The sequence below is a fragment of the Lepidochelys kempii genome, chromosome 13 (genome assembly GCF_965140265.1).
Source record: "Lepidochelys kempii isolate rLepKem1 chromosome 13, rLepKem1.hap2, whole genome shotgun sequence".
NCBI classification, from domain to species: Eukaryota; Metazoa; Chordata; order Testudines; family Cheloniidae; genus Lepidochelys; species Lepidochelys kempii.
Window position 1 is genome coordinate 16,876,684 of NC_133268.1, and position 13,059 is coordinate 16,889,742.

General features: G+C 44.0%; 1 protein-coding gene across 4 annotated transcripts in view; it reads left to right on the plus strand.

Moving 5' to 3' along the window:
* The first annotated feature begins 3,175 nt into the window (after positions 1–3,175).
* Positions 3,176–13,059, plus strand: part of PTGIS (prostaglandin I2 synthase) — a 39,865-nt gene continuing 29,981 nt past the window's right edge. Inside the window, exon 1 of one of the 4 annotated variants that reach the window (XM_073309465.1) lies at positions 3,176–3,283. Coding sequence is in view for 1 of the 4 variants with exons in the window: in XM_073309464.1 (XP_073165565.1) it covers positions 12,735–12,808 (74 nt within the window). In the remaining 3 variants the exon portion in view is untranslated. Of the gene's footprint in view, positions 3,284–4,000; positions 4,224–12,520; positions 12,809–12,852; positions 12,947–13,059 lie in introns of those variants that run through there. The other 3 variants (XM_073309467.1, XM_073309464.1, XM_073309466.1) reach the window with 3 other exon arrangements.

The following is a 13,059-nucleotide window of genomic DNA, read 5'->3' on the forward strand; positions in this document are numbered from 1 at the left end:
GGTAGAGTAAGTGCTGGATGAATAGTATTTGCAGATAGCACAGTGAAAATTTTTCAATATAAGTCTGATAAATTGTGTGACTGTTTTCTGCTATTTGACAATTTCTAGAGGTAGCTCAACAATATTCATCATATTATTCACATTTTTGCTGTTGATTGGGGATTAATTTTATTTATGAAGATTTTTTTCCACTGCTGCAACCAGATCTAGTGTTTGAACACCTAAGTTTTAATATGAATGTAAGAGCTGGATCTTCTGTTAAGGTGTCTGTGTTTGAAAACTGGGTCCAGACTCTGAACTCTTAAACTTTGTGGTTTGGAAACTCTAGCTTTGCCCTTGTGGTTGATGCACACATCGCTTCCAGGTTGGATACACTTGGTTCTCTACGCCAGCTAGCAATGTCTACTGGGATCTGAAGTGTCCGTGGTATAGGAGATTCATCCTAAGTAAATGCGCCTCTGTGTCTGATGCTTTGCTCTTCCCTCCTCTATCTGAACTCTAGGCAGTACTATTTCTGCACCTGAAGGAAGATTCTTGTACTTTCTGTATTGTGGGTCTTACTATTCTAGCTCTAGGCCTATATCCTGGAGTGGAAAAGACTTTAAATCACTTCTGGTGCAGCTTTTTTAAGAGTTAATGCCTCGAACCTCTTGCAGGCTAACTAGATATGAGCAGATGGCAGCTTCCTTCTGTTAGCCTGGGAGAGAGAGAGGAAAGAAAAAATAGCACGAGATACTAGTCTAATGTTCTTCCTGTCAGTCTGGATTGTGTGTGAGGGATTTTTTTTTAATGTTTAATTATTTAGTTAAGGTTTAGCAAGCTTACAGTCTTACCAGGTTTATTTATAGTATGCCAAAGGAACTGGAAGTTGTAGTTAAAAAAACAGTGTGTCAAACAACCCCAGGACTGTTGCATGAATGAGATTGAATTTTTGGTAGATGTTGTCCTACCCAGTGCACACTGGAAGAGTCACCTACAAAGAGATTTGTCAGCAGGAAACAACAGGACCAATTTTTTTCTTACTCTTTGTAGTGTACTGTTCTAAACCCGGACTGTAACAAAAAAAGGAAAGAAAGGAAGCAGCATTTAAGGAGCTGCTGGAGGAATGAAAGCTGTAACTGGGGAAGTCTTGTGGCCATGTTAACTTTCTTCCCAGCTACAGATGTGTTTTTGTGTTGTAAGAATTTTGAAAACCATGCTGTGATTTATGACCTCTGCACAGTTCAGCAGCTGGCTGTTACAAGCTTGTCACAGTGTGAACAGAAACCTCCCACGTACAGCGAATGCAATAGCAGCATGACAAGGTGATTTTTCCTGGCTGTTGTTTAACGATGCTGCTTTGCTGCAGGGAAGATGCTGTGAACATCAGTGTCAACACATCTTAGTCAAATAAACACTATCTAACTAACGTAGCGTTTTCTATCCCCAGAATAGGTTGGTGGTTGTCTCCACATAAAGAGCAAAGCATTTCCCCTCTTGTAGTATCCTTCTCTTTCCTATGTGCCAAATTGTGGCGCCCGCTGACCTCAGTGAGAGTCTTGCTGGTGATTTAGGACTGGGATTTGCTCTGTGTCCATTAAGATTTCCCAACCAGTGTTTTGCCTGTCCAAATTACCACACAGCTTGGTTGCTGGAGCACCTCCTGAGGCACTTTTACCTCCTTGAAGAGGATGGGGCACAGCACGGGGACTGAGGAGACATTGGTTCTATTCCTGCTTCTGCCACCTTCGGCCAGTTACTTCTCTGCACCTTTGTTTCCAATCTCGCTCCTTGTCTGTTTAGAGTGTAAGGTCTTTGGGGCCAGGGTTGTCCCTTACTGGGTGTGTATGTGCCGATCACAATGGAACCTCAATCTTGGTTGAGGCCTTAAGGTTCTACTGTAGCACAAATATTTAATAAGACGTGTATTTCCCCTAGGATATGATTAGGGCCCTACCAAATTCATGGCCCATTTTGGTCAATTTCATGGTCATAGGATTTTAAAAATCGCAAATTTCATGATTTCGGTTATTTAAATCTGAAATGTCATGGTGTTGTCTTTGTAGGGATTCTGACCCAAAAAGGAGTTGTGGGGTGGTCGCAAGGTTACTGTAAGGGGGGGTGCAGTACTGCTACCCTTACATCTGCACTGCTGCTTGCAGCCGTGGTGCCTTCAGAGCTGGGTGGCAGGAGAGCGGCAGCTGCTGGCCGGGAGCCCAGCTCTGAAGGCAGAGCCGCCGCCAGCAGCAGCGCAGAAGTAAGGATGGCACGGTGTGGTATTGTCACCCTTACTTCTGCGCTCCTGCCTGCAGAGCTGGGCCCTCAGTCAGCAGCCGCTGCTCTCCTGCCGCCCAGCTCGGAAGGCAGCCATGCAGAAGCGGAGACGCCAACTCTGTGGGTGCTCCGGGGCTGGCGCACCCCCGGGGAAAAATTGGTGGGTGCTCTGCACCCACCGGCAGCTCCCTGCCACACCCCCCACCCCAGCTCACCTCCGCCTCCTCCCCTGAGCACGCCGCTTCTCCCCCTAGCTCCCAGCGCTTCCCGCCAAGAAACAGCTGTTTCGCCACGGCAAGCACGGGGAGGGATGGGGGAGGAGGGGGAACGCGGCATCCTTGGGGAAGAGGCGGGGCCGGGGCAGGGATTTGGGGAAGGAGTCCAGTGGGGCAGGGAGGGAGTGGAGTTGCGGCGGGGACTTTGGGGAAGGGGTTGGAATGGGGGTGGTGCAGGGGCAGGGCAGGGGTGGAGTCCGGGCGGGGGGGCACGAGCACCCACTGGCGCCAGGAAAAGTTGGCACCTATGTGCAGAAGTAAGGGTGGCATGGGATGGTATCGCCACCCTTACTTCTGTGCTGCTGCTGGCAGGGCACCGCCTTCAGAGCTGGGCACCCGGCCAACAGCCACCACGTTCTGGTCGCCCAGCTCTGAAGGCTCTGAAGGCAGCGCAGAAGTAAGGGTGGCAATACCACAACCCCCCTAAAATAACCTTGTGACCCCCCCTGCAACTCCCTTTTGGGTCAGGACCCCCAATTTGAGAAACACTGGTCTCCCCCATGAAATCTGTATAGTATAGGGTAAAAGCACACAAAAGACCAAATTTCATGGGGGGAAACCAGATTTCACAGTCCGTAACGAGTTTTCCATGGCCGTGAATTTGGTAGGGCCCTAGATATGTAATCTAACTATTTTCTGTCCTCTAAACTTTCAGGTACAACTGCATTGGTATAAGAAGCCAGATGCAAACCATTTCAAATACAATAATCCCTATCGCTCTTCATCAGTAGATCTCCAAGCACTTTACAAAGGAGGTGAGTACCATTATCCTTGTTTTACAATTGGGGAAACTGAGGCATACAGCAGGGCAGTGACTTGTCTAAGGTCACCCAGCAGGTCAGTAGCAGATCTGGGAGTAGAACCCAGGGTTCTGAGTCCCAGTCCAGTGTTTTAGATACTAGGTCTCACTGTCGCCTGCATAGCAGTAGATTTCAGTCTAGTAGTGGAAATGAAAGAGTAAGGAAACATCAATTATTCCCAAAGAAAGGTTGGACAAATTGATTTTATCTAACTGTTTGCTGGTTAAAGAAAGTTTATGTGATGCTCTTGGCCAGGACTGTTTCCTTTTAGGTATGACTGGGGAGATCACTGGTGAAATAATGGGTAACACATTAGTTTCCATCTGCTAGATTTAGTTCTAGCAGAGACTTTTCCTACACTGGTCAAAGGGATGATTCATGCACAGGTCATCCAAGGCATATAGAGATAAATTATTCAGGGTTTAATGCATGGTGATCCCTGGTTACATATTCCATTGATAATCTTTGAGTCCTTGCATCATACATGCACACTTCAATAATTTTGTTTGCAATACTCAGCTGATCATAAAGTGAGGGAAGCAGGACCAATGACACAAACAGGAAGAAAGTGTGATTGGAGAGGTAAACAGTGGAGGCCACTGAATGTAAATGTTTAGCTCTGGTAGGAGCCTGCAGTGAGAGTGGCTGGAAGACTTATTGCTGCCATGCAGAGGTGGGTGACAAAGGATTTGCTGCACAGGGCATCCGTAGGATGTTAGGAATTGAAATTGACACAATCACCTGAATGCAAATCACAGCACTGGCGGGATCTGGGCAACACAGGCAAAGTTAAACTTCATCCCCTTGTGACTAAAGAGCTTAAAAGTAGAAGCAGGAGAGGCGACTGGCAGCGTCTGGCTAGTTATATGGAGAAAAGGTAACCAGGAGTATGAAGGTCAGTGTCAAATTATTTCAGGAACGGAGCTGTTGTGTGGTATTTTCTACACAATGTCTGTACTCTGTTTGTGGGGCTATGTGTACCAATAAGACTGATGAAGAATGGCAGCAAGACTTCTTGTCAGCTATTCCACCTTTGTCAACTTGGGTATCTCTTACTTGAATTAGGGGAACCCAAATGACACACTATTTATTGGGGGAAGTTTTTCCAGGTGAACTTTTAAAATTTTGTTCAGATAAAAATAACAAATGTGTTGATAAATATTTACACGGCTTGATACCGAACCCTAACATGCCTTAATTCATTATATATACACTGTAACGGCATGTAACGTGGGCTGCTTTATGCGGGATGCAATTGAATAAATCTAGCCAAACAACTGAAAAATGCCTATTTCCTATGAACAAAATTCTGTACGTACATTTGTCAGCATATCGTTTGGAAGTTTACAGAATTTCTGCTGCATGAGTGTCCCTGAGGCGGCCTCAGGTTCAATATTCAGATCAATCCTTCTATTTTAAGAGATTAGCAAAACTAACACAGACGATTTCTGCATATAGTGACTAAAATTCTTTCTTAAGCAGCTAAATCCCTTTCTCTGAGGTCCAAGTTTATTTTATTTGCAAGGATTTCTCTCTTGTTTGATGCCTATAAAAACAACATTAGAGTCAAAGCCTTGCTCTGGTACATTTGTTTGCCATTTACTTCTTTTATGTTAAGTTTTAAAAACATTTCTGATTAACCAGGTTATATGATCTCTAGATTTTATGGGACTGGTCTCCAATTAGGTGTTTTGACTATCCAGACATCTGTTTAGAGCATAGATTGTTCCAGTGTAATTATTTTTTACATGTGTACATCACATAGGAAATAAAAAAAGATACGTAAACAGGAGAAAAAATAACTTTTCCCTTTCCGCACAATCCATAGCAATAACATTTTACTAGTGTTCCGTAGTGTTCATCCAGGAGTGGCCATAATAGTTGGGCAGGGAAGTGTATATTCTGTAAATGAACATGACTAAGTTTCCAGTGTCACTTTTTCCATTCTAAATTACCTAAACATTTTCTCATTCAGGCAACCCTTCTTGTTTTGCCAGAATGAATACACAGAGCTGATAGTGTGCAAACAGCCTGAAGTTTTTAAAGGGGGATGATAAATATTTGTGGTACTTGTTTGTTTGTTTCTGGTCATAGGAAGAACCCCTCAACCAAAAAAAAAAAAAAAAAAAAAAGCTTCTCAATATAAAAACACAAGGCAAGTGGTTTTTGCAAGCTATTCTAGTCCTGCAAAAATATATCCATGTCCACAGATCTAGCAGTGAGTCTGGCTTTATTACTAAAACTGGCTTTAACTTAGAATATTGAAATATTACTATCATTTAAGATTTATTAGCAGTTTCTCCTAAGCCCTGAGTCGTTGGATATTTTGTATCTGAAGAGGAGTTAGGTAAAACCATGAGAGATTAAGTGGTGATTTTAACTTGAAATGTATAATATTGGTTTCCACTGGATATCCTAAAGCACTCTTTAAGGGCCTGATCCAAAGACTGTTGAATGGGCTTTCAATCAGACTCTCGTTGATAGGCTACAGACATACTGAATTCTCAAGTGGATACTCTTTGAACAGCTTCCTCAGATAACTGAATTAAAACTCTTGAAAGGGATCCAGTAGTTATATAAGCATAGGACTATGATAATGTTTGGAACAAAACTTCCATTGACCATCTACAGATTCTGGATTCTGTATCCCAGGTAGGCAGGATCCATGTTGAATTTTGGGTCACCAACAGTGTTTCCACTTGCTCAAGTGAAAAGAGCCCTACTCCATGACATCCTCTTTCTTCCAGAATATGTCATTTCTTTTGGCCACTATCCACCTGTGAGAAGACAGATGTTGTATTCGAATCCAATTAACACTGTTTCATTGCTTATACCTTATTATGTTTGATGTAAACTAGATAACTGGTGATTAATAATTCTGGAGTTCTTTTGCTCATTTAAATTATAGTATGCCTGCAAGTTTTATAAGAAAAGTTGTGTAACAAATAGTGAGATCACACATGTGGACTTAATTCACAAGAAATAATAACTACAATAACTATGTTTTTCCAGACTGTGTGCCAGACCTTCAGCTAGTGTGAAGCCATTTAGTTGTATTGACTTCCTATACTTTTAGCAATGTTTAGATATCATTATGAGTGCTCAATAAACTGAACTTTGGCATAAAAATACCCTATTCCTGCCCACACTGTCTTGGTTAGTTACATAAGTACCATTGTATTCTTTCTGTACCCTGATAGATTACTGTTGTAACTAACAGTGCAGCCCAAACAATGACTGTGACAATATAAAAGCCATATTCCATGCCATAACTTCATAAGTAATTTATAAAAGGCACCTAAGTTAGTTGCATGAATTGCAATATTTTCACTCTGAGAATTAAAAATTGTGAATAATTTTGCCTATTAAATATATTTGAAAGTATTTGTTCAGCTGGGGAGAGCACCCTGACTGTCTGGGAGAGCACCCTGACTAGAATTCTCCTGGCAGCGAATGGAGCACCAGTATGAGATGATTTGACCCTCCTACCTCGCTCTGGAGGGAAACGATACTTTCCACTAACCATCGCTTCTGAGGTTCATTTGGGGTTAGATCCAGATGGAGCTCATTGCCATAAGCTTCAAAAGGTGTTTGCGATAGCCACTGATGTAATCTGGGAACCGACAGGCAGGGAGGCGTCTAGTAAGGCCCACACAGCTCTTCACTTCAACAGTGGTTTGGCAGATGCCTTCAATTGCTGGAGCAGTTGTACGTTTTGTCGTCTCTTCTGAATGCTTTTCCACTGCAGAGCAGCACCACCTCTGTATTATCCAGGTGGAACTTTAGCCAACTGGCTTCCATCCAGGTCTTTGTTCTTGCCAAATCTTTTGGGGAGTCTGACATTGGTTATGACTGGGGCCAATGAAAAGGAATTGCAGACCTGAGTATCATCAACATACTGATGTGGTACCAAAGCCTGTATCGTGTTATGATCTACTGATAGCAAGGGAACCCTGTTGCCCATCCAAACAGATGAAAGGCTACAATTTAAAGCTGAAAAGGTCCAGAATGACACTTATTTGTATACAGACACTGGCGTATGTGCCAAAATAGTTTGCAAGATTAATCATTCTGTTTCTACTTGTCCTGGAGCTGCTTGCCTGAGGCTGATATTTTTGAGATAACCTGTTTTGATGCTTCTTATCTGCCTTTGTAAAATGCTTCATGTTACAATTTCACAGCTAAATTTCATTTTGCAAAAGCCATACATGTATAGGCCATTCTGGAAGACCATAACACTGCAGTGAACATCACTTCCAAAGCATGAAATGATACCCTGGGAAGAGCACCAGGGAAACATCCTTTACCTCGCCGGTTAAGTTTCAAATTATTATTGACACTGTTAGTGATTTTTTTTGTCTCTATTTTCTACTGTGTTGATCTCTGTTATCCCTAGTATAGCACTTAAAATGACTGACCACCAGTTAGTGAATTTGGGAAACATGTTGGTACAAGATTTGAATTAACTCATTGGGCCAGATCAGCTGGTATAAATCAGCGTAGCTTTGGTGAAGTAAGCGTAAACATGCTAATGTACACAAGCTGATATCTGTCCCATTATTCAAATTCCAAGTTAAGAAATCTTCCAGCTCTAGAGTTTTTGTCTCGGTACTGTTTTCTCCCCTACTAGGTACACAAGGAAAGAGTTGGAAAAAATGTAAATGCACATGGTGCTGTTTGCAAGCATGCCAACAAAATACATTCAGCGTTGTTCATACAGACAGTGCAATCCACCCACTCCATTTCTCTACTCTGTACTCACATCACATGCTTTGTACAGCAATCAGTTGAGAAAACACATTTGTTGCATGGAACAGCTTACAGTAATTATGAGCAGTGGCTAACATAGGGCTGGATCCTCAGCTGGTATAAAATGATGTCGCTCTACTGAAGTTAACAGCACTTCCCCAATTTACTCCATAACAATCTTTATATAGGTAAATATGTTGGTTCTTTGGCTAAAAATGGAATGAAAGTCAGACAAAAGTAAAAAGATAATAGAGTTCAGTGAAGTTACGCCCTGGATGAATTTGTTCTGTATTTTGTATCATTGTTTCTTTTCAAAGATGCCAGTAAAGTTGGCTTTATTTCAGATTCGGCCTCTATATTTGCTGCGGTTCAGTTTTCTTTGTAGAAAATAAGTCTACGTGGGTTATTGCCAACAAAACAGGATCCCCTCCTGATATAAAGCATCAAATTGGTATCCTGCCTTTCTTTTATTTTCCAGAGCATTTTTTAGACTTTCTCCAACCGTCAGTGGAGTTAAACCCAAGATGAGTTTGGGGCATAGTGTTCACTATGTTTTAGTGCAGCATTCAGGACAGAAGGAAAATGTTAACTTCTTCAGTGTTTGCATAGAATCTTAGGGGTTGGGGACCCAACTTTCAGGGGTCACCCAAAATGTACCCAAAATATTTACAAGTGCATCCATATACATAAGCCTGACTCCTTGTTTGCATGGCTGGGTATTCTTTATAGTGGTGCCTATTAGCCCAGTCATGGACCAGATGCCTATTGTCCTAGGTGCTGTACAAGCACTGAACAAAAAGACAGTCCCTGAACCCAAAGAGCCAGGTGACTGCTCACCTGATTACAACCTATTTGCATGTAAAACCCAGTGTGTGTGTGTGTGGGGGGGGGGTGTTTCTATTTAGCCTTAAGGTTCAACTCAGTCATCATCATAGGACATAATGCACAGCCATGCTGGAAATGTGTTGGGAAACAATTTAGTTGAATATGCTCTTTATGTAGTATATTTTTATTAATATTCTCTCAGCTGGGGCAGATTCTGCAAATCACTGCAATCACTGGTTCTTTTTGTGTTTTGCTTCCCAGTTAATTAATTGGACAACACCTTTTACAAGTGATAGGTAACATTGTTGCCATTCTCCCCCTCCTAAAAAGCACCATATTCTGACATTTAGAAGGTTTTATTCTAAAAGTCTTTCTTTCACAACTTGGGAAGTTCCCCACGGATATCCAATCCAGTTCAACTGGAGCTCTTTTACTGTCGCAGATGCTTTCCAAAAACCATTTAGTAACTACCAAAATTAACTGTAATGTACTCCTCTAATTTATTTGTTAGAAACAAGCCTCTAGTGCTGTTGTCAACATACATTTGTTCTATATTGACCATTTTGAAATAGAACATTTTTGATTATGATGTCAATCTGCTCATAAAAATACAGGCTACTTTTCACAACAGTTGAAGAAAACACAATAATATATATAAACCTGGTTCTTTCATTAGCTTTTCAGCCTGTTGAAAAAAAAATGTGTTTTAAAATAGTTGTATGCCTTACAGAGGGTCATAATTGCTTCTGCTATGGTTACTATAGGAACTGTTGTTCTTCCTTTGCCTTTTTAGTATACCTCTGTAACAATAATATACATATATACATTTATATAGTTCCGGTTAGAAACAAAGTTGATTATCTGCAGCTAGGTAGGGGTGGAATGATGGGGAGAAATGGATTTTTCTCCCCACCCCAGGCAATAGGTTCATAGTAGTTTAAATAATATATAATTTTTGTTTCCCATGTCTTGGGACCTATTTCTTACAGAGGAAAGAACCTTTCACACCAGACATGAACAGAAGTATTGATTCCAAAGAAAAAGAACATGGGTCAGATTCTTCCTTTTTTCCATGTGTGAAAATGCAAAGCAAGACCACTGGATGTCAGCGGTCACACTGGTATAAAACCAGTATGGGGTCAGAATCGGACTCCAGTTCTCTCAGATTATAAAATAACTCATCAGGGTGTAAGTTACACTAAAAAGAACATGTCTCTGCCAGGAAAACCATCTTTCTATTTTAACAGCTCAGCAAAGAATATTTCAGACAATGACAAACCACCTATTTCTATAGACTGTGACAGGGTCAGGCCAGATGGTTACAGGAGAGTGATAGAAGGTAAATACATTAGCCCCAGATTAAGCAGGTCCCTTTCCCCTGAGTAAGATAATGGGCTGCAGAACAATCATAAAGCTACTAGAATCAATTTAGACAGGCTGGCTAATCAGAACACCTGGTTTAAAGAGGACCTCAGTTCAGTCAGTGAGGGGCGTGCAAAGAACTGGGAGCAAGAGGCGCACAAGGAGCTGAGAGTGGGAAGGTGGACTGCTGGAGGACTGAGGAGTATAAGTGTTATCAGGCATCAGGAGGAAGGTCCTGCCATGAGGATAAAGAAGGTATTGGGAGGAGGCCATGGGGAAGTAGCCCAGGGAGTTGTGTCATGCAGCTGTTACAGGAGACACTGCAGACAGCTGCAATCCACAAGCTGGAACCCGGAGTAGAGGGCAGACCCGGGTTCCTCCCATCCCTCCAACTCCCTATTTGATACAAGAGGAGTTGACCTGGACTGTGAGTCCCACCAGAGGGGAAGGTCTCTGGCCTGTCCCCAGACCCACTAGGTGGGTCAGCAGAGACTGCAGGGATTGTTCTCCTCCCTTTCCCCATGCTGGCCAGTGATGAGGTTAGCTGAGTGAACAGCAGGTTTGAGCCACAAGCAAAAGTGGCCAGACTGAGGGCTGTCTTGAATCTCAGAGGCAAGCAAATCCGCCAATAAGCGCAGGACCCACCAAGGCAGAGGAGGAACTTTGTCACAAGACTTAAAAAAACCCCAGCAACCTAGTTTTAGAGAAAGTCTTTATCTTGTTGTCAGTGGTCTGTTCTCCAACAGACCTCCAACAGTGAGGTCAATAACAGTTCAGCAAGCAACTGACAGTCTGCTGCAGTAACTTCCCGTTTGTCCTTGATTAAAGCGACCAGCCATTTGGGGACCCAGCCTGCTGTCCTTATGCTCTTCCTGATTGCCATGAGAATTTTGCTTCAGTAAGTACTGCAGGGTCAGTACCTTGGTATGAGATAAATGGTCATTGTATAGGGTCCTAAGGGCAGATTCTTGTGTATGTATTAGTAATAATAATTATTTACATAATGGCACCTACAGAGATGTTTAAAAAGGCACTGGCTGCAGACTATGGAGACAAGCTCTTTGGGGCAGGGCCTGTCTCTTTGTTATGTATTTGCATAATGGGGGTCTGATCTATGAATGGGGCTCCGAGGTGCCTCCAAACACAAATAATAAGAAATAATAATTGACACATTTGCAGAATTGCTTATAAAAATGAGTGTGTTCATGGTATTGTAATTAATATTAATTGTTTTGAACCATCAAGGCAAGCAAACATATGCATATCCAGAAATGAGTGACCACATAATCCTGAAGCTTCTCCAGAATAGCCAGTGTGCCACACCGGATTACCAGAGTAACTAAAGGTCTTTTAAGCAAGGTCCATCTTGCTGTGGCATTCACAGGGCCTTGGTTATATATTGTCTGTCAGTCATAGCCATTCATTAGATGTGAAGCTCCATCAATCTTTTAAGTGTCTTTTGTGAAGTGCATCATACATACACTTGTGGGTGCTATAAAAAAGTAATAAAAATACTTCAGATGATTAATAAAATCGGCATGACTAGTATTTAATTTAAAAGAGTTTTGCAAAAACAGTTGGATAAAGTGCCCAGAATCCCATCGAGGTAAATGATGAAGTAATGAGCAAATTTCTTCTCTGCTGCACCGTTTGCTTGCTTAGAATTTCCCTTCAAAAGAGGGGCAGGGAAAAACCGCTTGAGTCTACAGTGATGAGTATCATAGAAAGGCTTCTGAATAAACAGAGATACTTGGTGCCTGTTATTTATCTAGTGCTTGCGCTGCAGGATGCTCTCCGAACAAGAGGCTAGTTGGTGTCTTGGCGCTACAGGGAAGAGTGTGGGAAGGAGATTAGAACAGAAAATAAAATGGAAATCGGGGTTTGGGGGCGCTCTTTCCAAGAGGGATTTGCTGGGCTTTCCCTTTACACAGGGATCTGTGTCTGGGCCGCTATTTGGGGAGGGCTCGTTCTGGTTTTGCACAGTCTAGTTTGACTGCTGGGGTTAGGGTGCCGATTGAAACTGGAGCCTGTGTGTGTGTGGAGGGCTAGAAGGGGGTGGGTTTGCCCCTTCACAAGTTACTGTCGGTTTCTCTCGGGCTCCCAGTGAGGAATGGTGATCCGGAGCCGGGGACCAGGGTCTAGATGTCTGGTTTCAGCTCCCTGAAATCCCATAGGGGCGGGGGGGAACCGGCGAGGGGCAGCCCCTTGCCAGCCGGGCTGGAGAGCTTCCCCCAGCGGTGGGGACGGGGGGGCTCTGCCCCCGCGCTCAGGGCTGGAGCCAGCGCGTAGCCGGCAGTGGGGCAGCCTCCCACGGCTCCAGCGGGGCTGGTCCGGCCCGGCCAGGAGGGACGGAAGGGGAGGAGACCAAGGCAGCTAAGAGTGAGGGGCCCGGCCGGCCGGCCGGCCACACCGGAGTGGCGGTGACCGAGGCAGCGGCTCCTCCGGCGGGGTCCCGGCGATCAGCCGCGCTATGTGCTGGTCTCTGGCCGCCGCCCTGCTGGGCACCCTGCTGCTGCTGCTGCTGCTGCGCTCCCGGCGGACGCGGTGAGTGACCAGCCTGCACCTGTGCCCAGAGACAGGGCAGCCCCGGGCAGCCTGCGTGGGCGGGGGGAGGGTCCCCCAGCGCCCGGCTCCAGTGATCGGGGTACCGAGACCACGGTGACGGGCGCGGTGTGGCCCCAGGTAAACAGAGGTCCTGCCTTGCCGGCTCTGCACCTGCCCATCGCCGAGCAGCTGCAGGTGGACCTGGCCCCACCGTCAGCATGGGATTGGGGTGGCTACACGCGGATGGGTGT